The 18,642-nt window shown below is 53.5% G+C and overlaps 2 protein-coding genes across 2 annotated transcripts in view; one reads left to right on the top strand and one right to left on the bottom strand.

Moving 5' to 3' along the window:
* Nucleotides 1–6,187: 6,187 nt before the first annotated feature.
* On the bottom strand, nt 6,188–9,441 carry cldni (claudin i). Its single transcript, XM_073033461.1, has 2 exons — nt 8,539–9,441; nt 6,188–6,848 (listed from the first exon to the last, which is right to left on the bottom strand). The coding sequence occupies exon 2, from the start codon at nt 6,842–6,844 to the stop codon at nt 6,194–6,196; it is 651 nt and encodes a 216-aa protein (XP_072889562.1). The 5' UTR covers nt 6,845–6,848; nt 8,539–9,441; the 3' UTR covers nt 6,188–6,193.
* A 3,974-nt stretch (nt 9,442–13,415) lies between these two features.
* pelo (pelota mRNA surveillance and ribosome rescue factor) overlaps nt 13,416–18,642 on the top strand; it is a 32,587-nt gene continuing 27,360 nt past the window's right edge. The window contains exons 1-3 of the mRNA XM_073034130.1: nt 13,416–13,502; nt 15,112–15,204; nt 17,119–17,269. Coding sequence (XP_072890231.1) covers nt 13,462–13,502; nt 15,112–15,204; nt 17,119–17,269 — 285 coding nt within the window. The 5' untranslated portion in view covers nt 13,416–13,461. The remainder of the gene's footprint in view (nt 13,503–15,111; nt 15,205–17,118; nt 17,270–18,642) is intronic.

The following is an 18,642-nucleotide window of genomic DNA, read 5'->3' as shown; positions in this document are numbered from 1 at the left end:
CGTCACCTGGAGGAAGAGATTGGGGGGGTGGAGAGAGGTTTGTTCCCCCCGGCTATGGTGGGATGTGGTTTTTATGTCGGGACGGCACTGAGACTGAGCGGTTTGAGAGAGCGTCGGGAGTCCCGTCTTGGCCTGACTGACCACTGGGGAACAACGGTTATGGCAGAAAGAGAAGTTGTGACTGAGGAAAGTCCGACTACCTCAAACTCGCACCCCTCAGCTGAATACCCCAGGTCCCTCCACCGGGGGGAGGGGACAAGAGGAAGAAGTCCCGGAAGACACCATCACCATGGGCATAAGGAACAGAAAGAAGAGGGCAGGGCAGCAGACAAACGCCAGCGACCTTCCCTCATCCGAGGGTGAAGCAAGCCCGAGAAACCGGCGCCGCGGGCGGACCGGGGAGGGAAAAAGTTAAAAGGAGCCAACAGGCGATTATGGACGGGGAAGCAATTCGGTCCCGGAGACTAGTAGCAGCACAGAGGCCATCCGCGCTCAGCTCCGGGAGACTGGGATCCGCACCGCACCCAAACAAAACCAGACCCGAGAAACCGGGAGTTCCACAGAGGCCATCCGCGCTCAGCTCCAGGAGACTGGCAGCAGAACGTGAGTGGTCATCCCTCCCCATCCCCCTCCGGAATAACCGGGAGCAGACCTGCGTCCGGCGCCCCCCCCTCCCCACCTCCCCCCAGCTCAGGGAGGCGGAAGGTAGCGGGTCAACCAGTGATTGGAACAGGAGTCGGGGCTAACCTCCCCGCAGGCCCACCACCAGCATCGCCACACCTGGGGACATGTTCAGTACCCGAGCCCACACACACTGCAGCATTTTACCAAGACTGTGGCCACGAAGAGAAACGAGATTCCGGAACTCGGTCATGGACATAAAACCGGAATCTTGCCCACCGAAGGCAAAGAGTAGTTGTAGACCCGTCATATTATGCATGGAGGTCGGTGACCACTGGTGTGTCTCAGCGATCTGTTCATGGACCCCTGCTCTTTGTGATTTTACAAATGACCTGGATGAAGAAGTGGAGGGATGGGTTAGTAAGTTTGCTGATGACACAAAGGTTGGAGGTGTTGTGGATAGTGTGGAGGGTTGTCAGAGGTTACAGCGGGACATCGATAGGTTGCAAAACTGGGCTGAGAAGTGACAGATGGAGTTCAACCCAGGAAAGTGTGAGGTGGTAGGTCATTTTGGGAGGTCAAATATGATGGCAAAATATAGCATTAATGGCAAGACTCTTGGCAGTGTGGAGGATCAGAGGGATCTTGGGGTCAGAGTCCATAAGACACTCAAAGCTGCTACGCAGGTTGACTCTGGTTAAGAAGGCATACGGTGTATTGACCTTCATCAATAATGGGACTGAGTTTAAAAGCCGAGAGGTAATGTTGCAGCTATATAGGACCCTGGAAAGACCCCGCTTGGAGAACTGTGCTCAATTCGCCTCACTACAGGAAGGATGTGGAAGCCATAGAAAGGGTGCAGAGGAGATTTACAAGGACATTGCCTGGATTGGGGAGCATGCCTTATGAGAATAGGTTGAGTGAACTCGGCCTTTTCTCCTTGGAGTGATGGAGGATGAGAGGTGACCTGATAGAGGTGTACAAGATAATGAGAGGCATTGATGGTGTGGCTAGTCAGAGGCTTTTTCCCAGGGCTGAAATGGCTAACACGAGAGGGCACAGTTTTATGGTGCTTGGAAGTAGGTACAGAGGAGATGTCGGGTAAGTATTTTAAGCAGAGTGGTCATTGCGTGGAATGGGCTGCCGGCGGCGGTGGTAGAGGCGGAAACGATAGGGTCTTTTAAGAGACTCCTGGATGGATACATGGAGCTTAGAAAAATAGAGGGCTATGGGTAAGCCTAGGTAGTTCTAAGGTAAGGACATGTTTGGGACAGCTTTGCGGGCCGAAGGGCCTGTATTATGCTGTAGGTTTTCTATGTTTCTAAGACTCCCGGAAGTGACGGCTTACCGGTCGAGTTGTATTCGGCTCTGTGGAACCGGATGGGCCCCGACCTGCTGGAAATGTACAACGCTACGCTCCTGGCAGGCAGCATGTCTGAATCCATGAGGAAGGGCATCATCACCCTCATCCACAAGCAGAAGGGGGAGAAGGAAGACATTAGAAATTGGAGGCCCATCTCACTCCTGAATGTGGACTACACGATCCTGTCCAAGGCTATCGCCAACAGGGTCAAGTCTACTCTGGAGCAGGTGATCCATCCGGACCAAACCTGTGCTGTACCGGGCAGGAAGATCTCAGACAGCCTCGCGCTGCTGAGGGACACCATCGCCTACGTGCAGGACAGGGGGGTGGACGCCTGCCTGGTCAGTTTGGACCAGGAGAAAGCCTTCGACAGGATATCACACACGTACCTGGCGGATGTACTCTCCAAAATAGGATTTGGGGAGGGAATCCGGAATTGGATCAAACTGCTCTACACAGACATCTGTAGCGCAGTCCAGGTCAATGGGTGGGGAATAGACAGTTTCCCCATCAGGTCTGGAGTCAGGCAGGGCTGCCCTCTCTCCCCTGTCTTGTTCGTGTGCTGCATAGAACCCTTTGCCGAAGCCATCAGGAAGGATGGGGGCATAGGAGGGTAGACTCTGCCAGGCAGCGGAGGGACACGTCAAAACCTCCCTGTACTTGGACGACGTCGCCGTCTTCTGCTCTGATCCGAGGTCAGTTCGCAGGCTGATCGGCATCTGCGAACAGTTCGAGCAGGCATCGGGGGCCAGGGTCAACCGCACGAAGCCATGCTCTTCGGCAACTGGCCCGACCGATCCAGCGTCACCTTCACCATCAGGGCTGATCACCTGAGGGTGTTGGGGATCTGGTTCGGAGGGGCCGATGCGTGCAACAAGAACTGGCGGGAGCGGACTGCCAAGGTGAAACAGAAACTGGGGCTGTGGGGAGGGCGCTCCCTATCGATAGCGGGCAAGAACCTGGTCATCAGGTGTGAGGTGCTCTCAGGGCCGCTGTACTTGGTGCAGGTGTGGCCAGTCCCCCGCTCCTTCAGCTCGGAAATCACCCGAGCCGTCTTCAGATTCGTCTGGGGATCCAAGATGGAGCGGGTCAGACAGGCCACCATGCCCAAGTCCCTGGACAACGGGGGCAAAAACGTCCCCAATGTCGCCCTCACCCTGATGGCCAGCTTCATGTGTGGCTGCATCAGGTTGTGTGTGGATCCCAGGTACGTGGGCACCAAGTACCACTACGTGCCCAGGTTCTACCTGTCGCCCTGGCTACGAAGGATGGGTCTGGCCCCTTTCCCATGCAACACCCCTGTCAGCTGGTCATTGCCGCCATACATGTCCTTCGTAGAGAAGTTCTTTCAGGTCAACGCCTTTGACCACAGGCCCATCAGGCAGTGGTCAGCACGTAAGGTCCTGCAGGCACTGCAGGAGAAGGACGTGATGGACACAGTGGGGTGGTTCCCTGAGCAGACCGTCCAGTTCATCTGGCAAAATGCCTCATCGCCAGACCTCACCAACAGGCACCAAGACCTCGCCTGGCTGGCGGTGTGAGGGGCCCTCCCAGTCCGATCCCTCCTGTACACCCGGAACGTCGTCTCCACACCCCTCTGCCCACGGGAGGACTGCAGTGAGGAGGAGTCGGTGACCCACCTATTTGCACACTGTGAGTTCGCGGAGAAGGTGTGGAGGAGGATGGAAGGGGCAGTGTCGAGGTTCATCCCCAGCAGCTGCGTGACAGAGGACTGTCTGATCTACGGGCTGTTCCCGGGGACGCACACCGAGACCAACATCCGGTGCTGCCGGCAGATCATCAACTCGGTGAAAGACGCTCTTTGGTCGGCCCGAAACGTGATGGTCTACCAGCACACGGAGATGTCCGTGAGGGAATGCTGCCGACTGGCACATTCTCGGCTGCAGGAGTACGTGCTGAGGGACGCACTCAGACTCTGTGCAGCCACCGCAAGGGCCCGGTGGGGAAGGACCACAGTCTAGGGTTCTTCTCCGCTGGAGAGGTGGTGGGATGGGTTTGCACGTTGGATTAGGAAGCCCCTCAATTATTATGGTGGTGTACCACCGCGGAGTTGTCAACAATCCCATTAGAGTTTAAGAAAAGATGTCATAGAAAGCATTATCTCTACGTAAGAATGAAAAAAAATGCAGTTTATTTTTGTAAATCATTTTTATTGAATAAAGTTTATTTTCATTGATTTTTAAAATTGCTTCCTTGTCATGTGCTCGTTCCACCCTCGCTGCGTGTTCCAATTCCGCGTCTCCCTCCGGCGAGACCGCCACCATCGCGGGTCCAGGCACGGCCAGTTGCTCCCGTTTGCTCGGGTGACGACCTTTTCCCGATCGCTGTCATTCCACCGCGGCCTGAAATGCCCGGCCCGTCACGCTCGGGTACGGCGCGGAGGCCATCGGCGACCCCTGATGGACAGCGGCCGACGAGGTGGCCGCGAAGTTGGGGTTCTCGCTGAGGACCGCGGGCTGGTGGAATGAGCGCTGAGGACGGGGATCACGATGCGCGGGACTTTTCTACTGGCCCCAAGGCTGAGCGAGGATGGAAATAAATGTGTTTCTTCCCCCCCCCCTCCGCCCCGGGGGGAGAAACGCTCCCTCAACACCATCCCATCACACATTCCTAAGGTCAGACGCAGAGGGAAATTCCCTCTGCACCGTCCCGTCGCTTTCTCTCGGTCACTTCTCCTCAAGTGAGTAAGCGTCTCTCTCCCCATCCTCCCTCGGGCATTCTCTCTTCTCTCAGCCCGAAAGCATGTCCCACCAGACTCAAGAGCTTCCACCCCGCTGCTATCAGACCCAGATCTCACATTCTATCTCGTTGTGGTCCGGTTATCCCGCTGGAACAACTACCGTCTCCGCTGGCAGCCCCTACCAGTCTGTCACCACCCTGAGTCAAGTCGCATCTCCTCAGAATCCGCTAAAATACATCACCTTTCCCCTCGCCCTTCCCCCTTACCTCCTCCCCCCCCCGTAAATTCTCCCCCCTCTCCTGCCCCTCACGGGCCCAGCATGATTTCACCCCAACTCCACAGAAGCCGTGTAGCCAATTTTAACCCCGAACGCCCTGACGCACCTTGCCGCTTCTCCCCTCCCCTCTGTCCCCTTCCTCCCCCACATCCCTCAACCTCCACGCTTCCCACCTCACTCCCCGTTCTGGGATTTTGACCCGTCCCCGAGACCAAAGGGCGAGGCATTTCCCCGAGATACATTTTGGCGGATTCTGCTGCTCCTGGTACCCTCCCGCCGGAGTCTGAGCGAAAATCTGGTCTCCACGGAGTAGTAAAGAGACTAGTGAGTCCACGGCCGGGGAACAAGCCTTCCGGCCCATCGTGTCTGTGATAGTGTCTACGTTGCATCGTTTCTGTGTCTGTCCTGGGCTGCCAGCTCCCATCCCTACTCCCCCAGCTGAGAATCACCCACAAAGCTAGATCGGCCACAGTTCACCCGTTGTTTGAAGTGAGCGTGGGAGGGGTGAGGGGTGGGGGTGAGGCTGGGGTTGGACGCGAGGAGCAGGGATCCCATTTCCCAGGGTGGATTGCTTCCCCTTGGGAGAGGATCCCCATTTCAAGACAAGGCTTTTCCAGCCTACCAACCCATTCCGTCCATTTGATCTCCTCTCCAACCCCTCTCTCCTCCCCCACCCCACCCCTTCCCGTTCCCCCCACTTCCACCTACACCCTCTCTTCCACTACACACTCCCCTTCCCTCCTCCCCTGAACCACTACATGCCCCCTCCACTACACACTTCCCTTCCCTACAATCACACCCCTACACCCTTCCCTCCTCCCCTACACCTTCTCTTTCCCTCCCCTTCCTGTCCCCAACACCTCTCATTGCCCTCCACCCCTACATCCTCCACTTCCATTCCTCACCCGTTCCCTACACCCTCTTTCCCTCCTCCCCTACCCTACACCGTCCCTCTCCTTCATGCCAGGGGTGAGTAGAGAAGGCAGCTGAGATGGTGGATGTACTGGGTTAATGCTGATTTATTTATTGTTATAACGCAAAGTCGAAGCCGGAGGTATTCGGCGCTCCCTCCCTCTGCCCCCTCAGATTAATTTATTACCCTGTCCGTGCTCCCTCCCTCTCCCTCCCTACACACACCCCAACCCCCTCCCTCAGATGATTATTGCCCTTCCTCCACCTCACTCCAACCCCGTCCCCTCCGATGATTACCACCCCTTCCCTCTCCCCTCCTTCAGAGGAAGTTACTGCCCCCGTCGTCACTCCACTTGCCTCCCTTCCCGCTCGCTCCCGCGGCCGACCCGCCGGCCCGGCAGCCCCAGCAGCCAAGCAGCATCCCGCTCAGCAGCAGCAGGCCGCCGGCCGCCCAGCCCAGAAAGATGCAGGGCCCGATCGACACCTCCAACTGCTCGAAGAGCAGCGGGTGCTGGTAGTCGGTGGCCAGCAGGAAGGCGGGCCAGGAGACGGCCAGCAGCATGGCCAGGGCAGCCACCAGCTGGAGGAAGGCGGTCACCGCCAGCAGCCGAGGCCGGTGAATGGGCGCCGGGCCCCAGCGGAGGCAGCCCGAGCCCAGGCAGTGCAGGCTCAGGGCGAGCAGGCCGAGCAGCAGGCTGGCCAGGGTGAGCAGGCGGGAGGCGAAGACGTCGAGCGGGATTTCGCCGCCGTGCGCTATCCACATCTGGCGGCAGGTGGCCTTGCCAGGGGCCGGCAGCACGCAGCTGACCCAGAGCCCCTCCACCGACCGCTGACGCGGCAGCAGGCCCCGGCCTGAGGCCACGGTGCGCCGCCACAGTGGCAGGCCGCAGCAGGCCAGCACCCCCAGCTCGCCCAACAGGCCCAGCAGCAGAACCACCACCTGGAAAGCGGCCGGCGGTGGGGGCGGCATCCGGCTGGTGGGAGGAGGAACGGGAGGGAGAGGGGGGTTGGGGATGAGGAACGGGAGGGAGAGGGAGAAGGAGGGGAGGAAATGAGGGGGGATTGGGGGATGAGGATCGAGAGGGAGGAGGAGGGGAGGATATGAGGGGTGATTGGGGGATGAGGATCGAGAGGGAGGAGAAGGGGAGGAAATGAGAGGGGGATTGGGGATGAACGGGAGGGAGAGGGAGAAGGAGGAGAGGAAATGAGGGGGGATTGGGGATGAACGGGAGGGAGAGGGAGAAGGAGGGGAGGAAATGAGAGGGGGTTGGGGATGAGGAAGGGGAGGGAGAGGGAAAAGGAGGGGAGGAAGTGAGAGGGGGTTTGGGGGATGAGGAATGGGAGGGAGAGGGAAAAGGAGGGGAGGAAATGAGAGGGGGATTGGGGATGAGGAACGGGAGGGAGAGGGAAAAGGAGGGGAGGAAATGAGAGGGGGATTGGGGGATGAGGAACGGGAGGGAGATGGAGAAGGAGGGGAGGAAATGAGAGGGGGATTGGGGAGGAGGGGCAGGGGAAGAGGGAAGGGAATGAAGGAGAGAGAGGTGGAGAACAAGGAGAGAGGGGGTGGAGGAGATGGGGAGAAAGTGGAGGTTGAGTGGAAGGAGAATGCGAAGAGCATAGATAGAGAACAAAGTGGGGATGAGGGAGGGAAAGGGTGAGGAAGGGAGACAGGTGGAGAAGAGGTAGGAAAGATGTTGGACAGGAAGAAGAGAAGGGGAACAAGGGGGTTGGAGAGAAGAAGGGGTGGGGAAGGAGGAAAGGAGAATGGGGGGAGGGGGGAGAGACAGAGAGAGATAAGGTTAATTGTGCACACTCTGACAGGACACTCATTTACCAACACACTGTGGCATCCTTCCTCTGAATCAGTCATTCCCGTCCGAGACCCAAGGGAGGGAAGAGCTGGATTAGAGGAGGGACAGCCATGGGGGAGCAGGAGCGCCCCACTGCACCACTGCTCCCGACAAGAATCCCCTCCCCTCTCCCAACTAAATCGCAACTACCCCCCCCCTTCATCCGTACTGCAATTAATTCCAGAAATTCCTGGGATATGAAAAAGACGTCCCTCATCAGCAAACAGGAACTCACTTTCGGGACTAATTAGCAAAGATGCAAGTGTTGATATACTTCGTCATATTCTAATGGATTCAGGACTTACAACAGCTGATAAAATCATGAAATCGCCCCTAATTGCCTTCCTGTTAGGACTACTCACTGGCACAAGTCATCCTGCGTCTCTCCCACATCAGAAAGTTAACTAAAAGTTAAGCAGACAAAAGTTTGGAGAGTATTTTGGAGACTGCTGATGCCCTGAAAAACAAGTCCCATCCTTTCCCACTTTATTGAATGAAAGAGTTCAGCAAATTTAGAGGTTAGGTTAATAATTTTCAAGAAAAGCAGGTGGTGGTCAAAGTGAAGTCCCATCCACACTGTCCTGTCACACACTCCTGGGGTCAGACACAGAGTGAAGCTTCCTCAACACCATCCTGTCACACAGTCCCATGGTCAGATACATAGCGAGCCTCACTCCACAACTTTGTGGTCAGACACAGAGTGAAGCTTCCTTCACATTGCCCTGTCGCAACTCCTGCGGTCAAACTCAGAGCAAAGTTCCCACCACTTTGCCCCGTCACACACTCCCGGAGTCAGACGCAGAGGTGCACCTACCTAGGTACTGTTAGTGCCTCAGGGAAGTCCGGTCCTGTCTTCGGTCTTCGTGATCTCTCTGTTCTTCTCGTCCCCCTGGAGCCTCGTACGGGGTCCGAAAGGCAGGGCTATAGAGCAGGTCTCCTTGTGGAGCTGGTCCCCAGCAGATTGAAGCGGGGCAGGGCAAGGGGGCGGGCCAGGAGGGAGGGAGTGACTGCCTTTGATTGGACCAGTAACTGAAGGACGGGCTGTCCCAATCTCAGGAGACGAGACAGTGGTATCTGTGATGCCCTACCCTCTTTCCCTTGCCCCACCCTTCCTGTTTCTCTCGATATCACAATCCCCTCTTCTCTCTCACCCTCTCATTTTCCTCACCCTTCCCTCCCTCTCCTCCTGTACCTACCACTCCAGATTCTACTGTACCCCTGTGTGCCCCTGATACCGCCCTGCCCTTCTTGCCTCCCACTCTTCCACCCCTTCCTGTCCCTCTCACCACCACAAGGGCAAGAAGGCAGGTGGGAGAAAGGGGGGAGGGAAAGGAGGGGTGAGGGAAGGGGAGGAAGGACTGAGATTGAGAGGCTGAGAATGAGGGAGTAAGGAGGGAGGGGTAGGGTGGTGGGAGAGACAACACAGTGAAAGGGCGAGAGGGAGGGGGTGGGAGAGAAATGGGGGAATGAGTGGTTGAAAGGGAGAGGAAGGGGAGAGATTGGAGAAATGTGAAGGGAGGGAGAGGTAAGAGTGAGAGAGATGGGGAGAGGAGAGAGGGATGTAGAAGAGAAATAGCAAAAGGGGGGAGGGAGAGAAATAGGGAGAGACAGAGAGGATGGGAGAGAGGGAGGAGAGAGAGGGGGTAGGGAGAAGGGGGAGATTGTGGAGAGAGAACTGGAGAGAGAGAGGGAGGGAGGGGGTAGAAGTGAGAGATGAGGAAGGACAGAGAGGGAGAGGGGAGATGTTAGAGTGGGAGAGAGAGAACTGTGGAGGGAGGGAGGCCGTTGGGGGGAGTGACAGAGAGAGGTGGCAGAGTGGACGAGTGAGAACTGTGGAGGGAGGGAGGTGTGGGCGGGTGTCCCAGGAGGACACTAATTACTATGCCGTGACTGAGCCAGGGAAACACCCTGGTGTTTGTGCACCGCACTGATGGGCTCACTGATAAGAGCTGAGCAGCAGGAGGGAGGAATGGGCTCGTGGGGGGGGGGGGGGGGCTGATCCAGGGGACTCTGGTCCAACCAGCTCAGGGGCAGAGAGAACAGGAGAGGGAGGGGGAAGAGGAAAGAAGGTGACGGTAGCAATGGGAGGGTAGGGGAAAAAGGGGTAGGGAAGGGAATAAAGGGAGAAAAGGTGGAAATAGGAGGGGAGAGTTCAGAGGTCAGGGAGGAAGGGTGGAGAAGGGAAGGGAGCTAGAGAGGGAAAGGGAAGATGGGGAAGAGAGGGAGGGAGAGAAAGTAAGATAAATGAAAAGGATGAAGAGGGCAATGTGTGGGCAGAGGGAAAGGGAGGGGAGAGAGGGAGAAGGGAGAGGAATAGGGCAGAGGAAGAGATGGTGAGTGGAGGACAGACAGGAATGAATAGATGGAGAGGGGATGGGGAGAGAGGGAAGGGTATGGGGAGAGAGGGAAGGGGATAGAAGAGAAAGGAATGGGGTGGAATGGGAGAGAGATTGGGCTGGGATGGGGAGAGGGAGCAGGAATGGATAGAAAGAGAGGGTGGGGAGAGATGGAGGGAGAGAGAAGGAAGGGGAGGGCAAGAGGAGAGGGAGAGAGCGGGGTTAGAGTTAAACAAAAAAAAAAAGAGAACCAGAAACAGGGAGAGGGGAAACTGGGTGAAGGAGAATGGGAGAATGAGAAAGACAGGGAGGGTAAAGTGGGGGAAAGACGCAGAGGGAGGATGGAGGGAAAAGAGGCAGGTGAGAGAAGGCAGAAAGAGCACAAGGGAATAGAGTAGCCATATTTTAATCTGAGCATAACTGTCTTGTAAATATTGAACATGTATATGTGATGTAAATAAACTGTTACAGTTCTGTAGGAAAAAAGGGAGCAGAGGGGAGTAAACAAGGAAAGCAGATGGAAGGAAACAGGCAAAGTAGTGAATCAGCCTCTAATCTATTTTGGCAAGCTGTGTGTGTTTACAGAGTGCACTGGGAGATAAGCGAGCGATGCTCGTTAGTTCGGCCCCAGTGTGGGGTAGGAGAGCTCATTCACACTTATACTGTGTCCCCGTCACATGAAATCAGTGACCTCATCCAGCGCCACAGGATTTCAACACGGCCTGTGCCACCCCCCTCACTACACTCCCTCACGAGGTGAAAACCCAACCATCGCCACCTCGAAGATCTCCCCAGAGAGCCAGCCCTCGAGAGAGTGGAGGGGTAGAGAGAGAGAGAGAAAGGGTGAGAAAGGGAGATCTAATATTCTCCCCTTGCTAAAGAGGGAGACTCTTCTTTTGGGGACCTGTGACAGAAGGAGTCTCAGCCCCATTAACCCTGGTACAGGGGGAGCCGACACCACTTTTGTAAAAGAAGTTGCTACCCCGTTTCCCATCACTGAGGGAGATCCTGTAGTGGGGGTCTCTCCCCATTACCCTGTTACAGGGAGTCTCTTCCCCCCTAACCTCTGTTACAGGAGATTCTCCCCCATTACAGAGAGAGTCTCTCCCTTTGCACTTATTACAGAGGGAATCTCTTCCCCAATCGGAGACCCCATTTCCCCTGTTACGGGGCGGTCTCTCTCTCTCTCTCTCATAACAGAGGGAGTCACATGCCCCATCTGGGTCCCCTGTCACCGAGGGGGTTGCTTCCCCATCAGCGACCCCCTGTTACAGAGGGAGTCTCTCAGCGAGCAGTAACACCCATCACAAAGGGAGACACTCTTCCCACCTAGTACTTAGCATACTAGGGAACTGTTCAATAGTCTTGTAACCGTGGGGTAGAAAGGTCAAAGTTCAAAATAATTTTATCACAATGACAAGAAATACAAGAGTCAATGAAAGAGCGCCCCCAACAGGACGGACAATCAATGTGCCAAAGACTGGAAACTTCAAATACAAAAAGTAATACAGTAATAACAATTGTAGTAAATAAGGAATAAGTATTGAGAACATGAGATGAGGGTCCTTGAAAGTGAGTCCATACGTTATGGGAACAGCTCAGTGAAGTTAGCTCCTGTGGTTCAAGACTAATAACTGTTCCTGAACCAGGTGGTTTGTGTCTTGAGGCTCCTGTGCCTTCTTCCTGATTGCAACAGCGAGAGGAGAGGTGTCTCTGAGCCCAGTGGGCCTTGCTTTCAGATATTTGTACCTTCTGCACAATGGGAGGGGAGAGAAGCAACAAGGTAACAACTGTCCACTACCTGCCCTCTAATCCAGGAAGATCAGTCAGGATTGAATGGTGGAGCAGACTCGATGGGCCAAATGGCCTGATTCTGCTCCTGGTGAAGCTTTTCTGCGCCCCCTCCGGGTCTGGCTGCTGAGGACGGGTCGTCAGCAGGGAAACCAAAACTCGGCAGAGGGTGAACGAGGAAACTAGCTCTGCTAGTTCAACTCCTCTTCCTGGCTCCCTCTACACCTGCCCCTCCTCCCACAACCTCAACACCTCTCCTCCTCACTTCCAACCCGACAAATCGGTACCGTCCCTCCCTCCTCCCCTCAAGCATCCACCCATTCCCCCCCTCTACCTACCCCTTCCCTCACCCCAGATTCAGATTTATTTGTCATACTATGGTGGAGGGGGGAGCTGAGGACAAGGCGGCACAGGCTCTGGGTTGAGGGGCGTCCATTCAAAACAGACGCGGAGAAATTTCTTTAGCCAGAGGGTGGTGAATTTATTACCACAGGCAGCCGTGGAGGCCAGGTCGTTGGGTGTATTTAAGGCGGAAATTGATAGGTTTTTGATTGGATATCGCATCAAATGTTACGGGGAGAAGGAAACAGGATCAGCCGTGATTAGATAGATAGATAGATAGATACTTTATTCATCCCCATGGGGAAATTCAACTTTTTTTTTCCCAATGTCCCATACACTTGTTGTAGCAAAACTAATTACATACAATACTTAACTCAGTAAAAAATATGATATGCATCTAAATCACTATCTCAAAAAGCATTAATAATAGCTTTTAAAAAGTTCTTAAGTCCTGGCGGTTGAATTGTAAAGCCTAATGGCATTGGGGAGTATTGACCTCTTCATCCTGTCTGAGGAGCATTGCATCGATAGTAACCTGTCGCTGAAACTGCTTCTCTGTCTCTGGATGGTGCTATGTAGAGGATGTTCAGAGTTTTCCATAATTGACCGTAGCCTACTCAGCGCCCTTCGCTCAGCTACCGATGTTAAACTCTCCAGCACTTTGCCCACGACAGAGCCCGCCTTCCTTACCAGCTTATTAAGACGTGAGGCGTCCCTCTTCTTAATGCTTCCTCCCCAACGCGCCACCACAAAGAAGAGGGCGCTCTCCACAACTGACCTATAGAACATCTTCAGCATCTCACTACAGACATTGAATGACGCCAACCTTCTAAGGAAGTACAGTCCACCATTAAATGGTGGAGCAGACTCGATGGGCCAAATGGCCTAATTCTGCTCCTACGTCTTATGTGCGTAGGAACATACAGCAAAATGTGTTGCGTTAATACATAAAAAACGTAATCTGAGGCTTGAGCAGAATGAGCTCATTCGGCCCATCGAACCTGTTCTCCCATTCGATCCTTCCTAATCGCATACTCCTACCCTCACTAACATATTAATCTCCGCTTTAAATATAAGCAGCAACAGCAATACCAGCAAAACCCAAACCCTCTCGCACCCTTTTACCCCACTCCGAATTTACATGTCCCTGTCCCGGTGTGGCCAGTACTAAAGATGGTAGCGGCCGAATGTGGAGTTGCCAGTATCTGTGACGTGAGGCGTGGCCGCGGTGCGTGCCGGGCCGAGTGTCCGGGAGCCGGAGGTCCACCATGAAGCTCCTCAGCAAGATGATCGAGCGGGACAACTCGGGGTGAGGCGCGGCGGTTACCGAGCAACGGGATGGGGCTTGTGGGGGGGGGGGGGTGGTTGTATCGGTCTAGCGACCCCCGCACTTGGTCCGGAGTGGTGTAATTTCCCCTGAGTGGCGTTCCGCGACAGTCTCCACCGGCTGGAAGATCCCTGCCTGGTTCCCTGCCCCCTCTTTAGGTTTTCCCGGGGATCCCTTGTGCCCCACCTCCGGTTTCCTGGGTTCTACTCGCCCCACTTCCTTTTCCCCCTAATTTTCCTACACCGCTTCTGGTTTACCTATCCTGCTTCCGGTTTTCCTACGTTTTCTGTTGCCCCATTTCCGGTTTTCATGTTTAACCCCCGCGCCCCCTGGCTTTCCCTCTCCTGTCTCCTGGATTTCGTAGTTTTCACATGCCCTACTTTCCAAATCCCACTGTCCCACTTCCAGGTTTCCTTGCTCAGCTTTCCTCTTTCCCAGTCTTGTCTGCATTTTGACCCTGTCCCTTCTGATTTTTGCCGGGCTCTCCCCACTGATTTCTCTGCCCCCTCACTCCCCCCCAAAACTATCTGCTCCCTCCCTCTTGACCCTAGCGGGGGGGGGGGGGTGATGCACCTTTTCTTGCTGTTGTCCCCATCAACGGTGCTGAAGCTGAGAGCGTAGGGAGCTTCAAGTTCCTGAGTAAACATCACCAACAATCTCTCCAGATCCAACCACATTGATGCCACAACCAAAAAAAAGCACACCAATGCCTCCATCTCCTGAGGAGGCTAAAGAAATTTGGAATTTTTGCTATCAGCCCTCACCAATTTTTTTTCAATGCAGAAAGCATCCTGTCAGGGTATGCTTGGTATGCCAACAGCTCAGAGACTTGGGGAGACAAGTCAGCACATCATAAAATCCAGCCCCCCCCCCCCCCCCCAGTTAAGCAGCCAGCACAATCAAAGATCCCACCCACTCCAGATATTCTCTCTTCTCCCCCCTCCCACTGGGCAGGAGATACGAAAGCCTGAAAGTACATCCCGCTGGCTTTTGCTCCGTCGTTATGGACCATTCAGAAACCTGATGGCGGAGGGGAGGAAGCTCAAAAGTTCAAACTAAACGTATTATCAGGGTGTGTATGTGTCACCATATACTGCCCTGCAATTCGCTTTCATGCAGGCATTCAGAGTAGAGCAATGGAATCAATGAAGAGCTACAAACCAACAAAGACTGTTCCTCAAACAATGAGTGTGTGTCTCCAGGCTGCTCTACCTCCACCACGATGGTAGTAGTGAGAAGAGAGCATGTCCCAGATGGTGACAGTCCTTGATAATGGATCCCTCCTCGGGTACTGCTTGAAGGTGGGAATGTTTGTGCTGGTGATGGATCTGGCTGAGTCTTCAATCCTCTGCAGCAGAGGTGGATGTGCAGCCAGTTGGAATGCCTCCAACCACCCATTTGCTGAGCTCCAGAATCTGCTCAAACTCCTAATGAGTAATGGCCACCAGCGTGCCTTCTTCGTGATTCCATCGCTGCGCTCGGGCCAGGATAGATCCTCTGAGCTGTTGATGCCCTGAACTGTACCTCAGTACATGTGACAGTAACAGCCGATTTCTTCCCCTCCCCCCCACCCCCATTGACTCTCCCTTAGCCAGGTGACTTTGATGCCAGAGGAAGCCGAGGACATGTGGCACACCTACAATCTCCTCGGCGTGAACGACAGCTTGAGGGCTTCCACCATCAGGTGCGCAAAGCGTCCGGGAGCGAGGGGAGGGTGTGCTGAGGAGGTGGGCATAACTCCGCCGGAATTGATGGAGGTGTATAGGATGATAAGAATCATAGATCAAGCAGAAGGCCAGAGCCCTTTTCCCAGGCTGTCAGGGACAGGGCATAACTTTAAGGTGACTGGAAGAAAGTATAAGGAGGTGTGTTTCGTTTTTACACAGAGAGTGTTGAGGGTGTGGAATGTGCTCCCAGGGACGGTGGTAGAGGCGGATACATTAGGAACATTTAAGAGACTCAAATTCAAGTATAATTGTCTTTTAACCATACAGGAATACCCATGAAACAGCCAACTAAATGAAGCAGGGTTACTCCAGGGCCAAAGTGTAAAACACAATACCAACGGTCATTCACAGCACAATGCACATATAGCACATAGAAGACAGCAGTAAAAATACAGTCCAAGTCCCTGAGTCCATGAACGTTGCAGCAGTCTGCAGCTGAACACAATACGGGTTGTTTTCTGCCGAGCGTACACTGGAGGGCTGCACTGATGCCAGCTTGGACGCTGTGCCACAGCTCTGCCGGCACCGACACAGACTCCCCTCTCCTGGCGGGTGCGAACAGGTGACACCGTGTCTTGAGATCTCGTCCTCACCACAACCGAGGCCACGCAGCTTCCCTGCTGTGAATTGGACTTGCAGCATTCCACATTACCAATGTCCAACAGGGTCGTGCGATCACAAGAACAGCGATTAAGATGATCACCTGCTGTTAGGACGCACACTGCCTTCGCACATCAGCTCCGATGTCTCTCTGTAGCCGGCGGCAACACTATCCGCACCAAGTGCAGCTCCTTCAGTTTCTTCGCCAGTGAGCAACTCGCTGATGGGGTCCAGACGCAGCACCATCTTACCAGAAAACAGGCACATGGATGAAAGTAAAATGGAGGGCTACGTGGTAGGGAAACATTGGATTGGGTTTGAAATTGGCTTAAAGGTCGACACAGCTTTATAATCCTGCACTGTTCTGTGTTTCACGTTCACTCTTCACAAGGTCAGGCCGTATTTGGAATATTGTCAGCCCAAGGAAGGATGACTCTGGAGAGAGTCCAGAGGAGCTTCACATGAATGATCCCAGGGATGAAAGAGTTAATGTATGAGGAGTGTTTGACAAATGTTACAGAATTCAGAAGGATAAGGGGAGGGGGAATCCTTCTGAAACCTCCCAGAGAGTGAAAGGCCTGGATAGAGTGGACGTCTCCATCAGAAGGAGAGTCTGGGATCCGAGGGCACAGCCTCAGAATAGAGGGGCATCCATTTAGAACGGAGATGAGGGTGAACTACTTCAGCCAGAGGGTGGTACATCTGTGGAATTTGTTGCCACAAAGGGTTGGGGGACTCCGAGTCACTGGTTGTATTTAAGGCGGTGGTCGATGGGTTTTTGACTCGTAAAGGTGGTGGGGTGAGGGTTAGGCATTATGGGAAGCAGGTAGAAGAATGGGTTGTGAAAAAAATCAGTCATTATTGAATGGGGGAGCAGACTCGACAGGCCAAATGGTCTAATTCTGCTCCTGTGTTTTATGATCCTGTCCCTAATGTCTTCCATGGATATTTAACTAGATAAGTTCTCCCTCTAAGCCAACTCTCCGGGACACTGCAGAACAGTACAGCATTAACTGTGCACTTTCCTCCTCCCCACAATTGAAAACATCTTCAAGAGATTTGTATATGGATTCAGTAGGGAGCTCCTTCCGCACTGTCCCATCATAATCTTCTAGGAAGATGGGAAGAGAGAGAGAGAGAGAGAGGTGGGGTGAAAGATGGGACTGATGCCACCGACTCTCCAGTCCTCTGGGTCAGCTGTGGGTCAAGAGGGCAGAACTGAAGCCTGTGACTGACCAGCACGGTCTCGTTAAATCCCCCCCCTCCCCCAGGAAGGTGCAGACAGAATCGGCGACGGGCAGCGTAGGCAGTAATCGCATCCGCACGACCCTCACCATCTGTGTGGAGAATATCGACTTTGACGTCCAGGCATGCATGCTGAGAGTGAAAGGGACCAACATCCAGGAGAATGAGTACGTGAAGGTGAGTGGGCACTGGGGTCACGGGCTGCCTTGAATGAGCTGCAAGATCGGATTTGATCCAGGGGTGCGGGGTGATAAATAGAACAATAGATTTTGAGTTGCAAGCTGGGATCTAATCCAGGGGTTCGGAGATTTATATATAGAATAACAGATTCCAGAGGTTTGGAGAGTGGGGTGGGGGGAGTTACATACATGTAAAATAACATCCCTGGGTTACAGGCTGAGATCTAATCCAGGGGTTTGGGGTTGGTTTATAAATTAGAGTAACAGATCCCTGGAAGTAGGTTACAGGCTGGTATCTAATCCAGAGATTTGAGGGTGGTTTATACAGTGCCTATAAAAAGTATTCACCCTGCTTAGAAGTTTTTATGTTTTATTGTTTTACAACATTATATCACAATGGATTTAATTTGGCTTTTTGGACACTAATCAACAGAAAAAAAAAACTTTCATGACAAATTGAAAGCAAATTTCTACAAATTGGTCTAAATTTATTAGAATTATTAAACACAAAATAATTTATTGCATAATTACTCGCCCCCTTCAACTCTATTTAAAAGATGTACCTTTGGCAGCAATTACAGCCTTGAGTTTGTGTGGATAGGTTTCTATCAGCTTTGCACACTGCAATTTATCCCATTCTTCTTTACAAAACTGCTTATGCTCTGTCAGATTGCCCAGGGATTGTGAATGAATAGCCTTTTTCCAAGTCCAGACACAAATTCTCAATTGGATTGAGTCCTGGGCTCTGACTTGGCCACTCCAGGACATTAACTTAAGCCATTCCTATGTAGCTTTGGCTTTATGTTTGGGCTCATTGTCTTACTGGAAAACAAATCTCCCAAGTCACAGTTCTCTTGCAGACTGCATCAGGTTTTCCTCCAGGATTTCCCTGTATTTCGCTGCATTAATTTTACCCTCGACCTTCACAAGCCTTCCAGGGCCTGCTGCAGTGAAGCATCCCCACAGCATGGTGCAGCTACCACCCTGCTTCATGGTAGGGATGGTGTGTTTTTGATGATGTGCAGTGTTTAGTGTGATGGTCAAAAAGTTAAATTTTGGTTTCACCAGACCATAGGACCTTCTTCCAATTGACTTCAGAGTCTATCACGTCTCCTGGCAAACTAGCCGAGATTTCATGAGAGTTTTTTTTTCAACAACGGCTCTCTCTTTGCCACTGTCCCATAAAGCTGCAACTGGTGAAGCACCCGGGCAACAGTTGTTGTATGCACAGTCTCTCCCATCTCAGCTTCTGAAGATTGTAACTCCTCCAGAGTTGTCATAGGCCTCTGTGTCCTCCCTCACTGGTCCCCCTCTTGCACAGTCACTGTTTTTGAGGACAGCCTGCTTGAGGCAGATTTACAGCAGTGCCAT

This window comes from Hemitrygon akajei, chromosome 31 (genome assembly GCF_048418815.1).
Source record: "Hemitrygon akajei chromosome 31, sHemAka1.3, whole genome shotgun sequence".
Classification (NCBI taxonomy): domain Eukaryota; kingdom Metazoa; phylum Chordata; class Chondrichthyes; order Myliobatiformes; family Dasyatidae; genus Hemitrygon; species Hemitrygon akajei.
Note: the sequence above shows the minus strand (reverse complement) of the source record. Positions and strands in the feature narration are given on the sequence as shown.

Coding starts and splice junctions, on each gene's coding strand:
- cldni (XM_073033461.1), bottom strand. CDS start 6,844: ATGCCGCCCCCACCGCCGGCCGCTTTCCAGGTGGTGGTTCTGCTGCTG.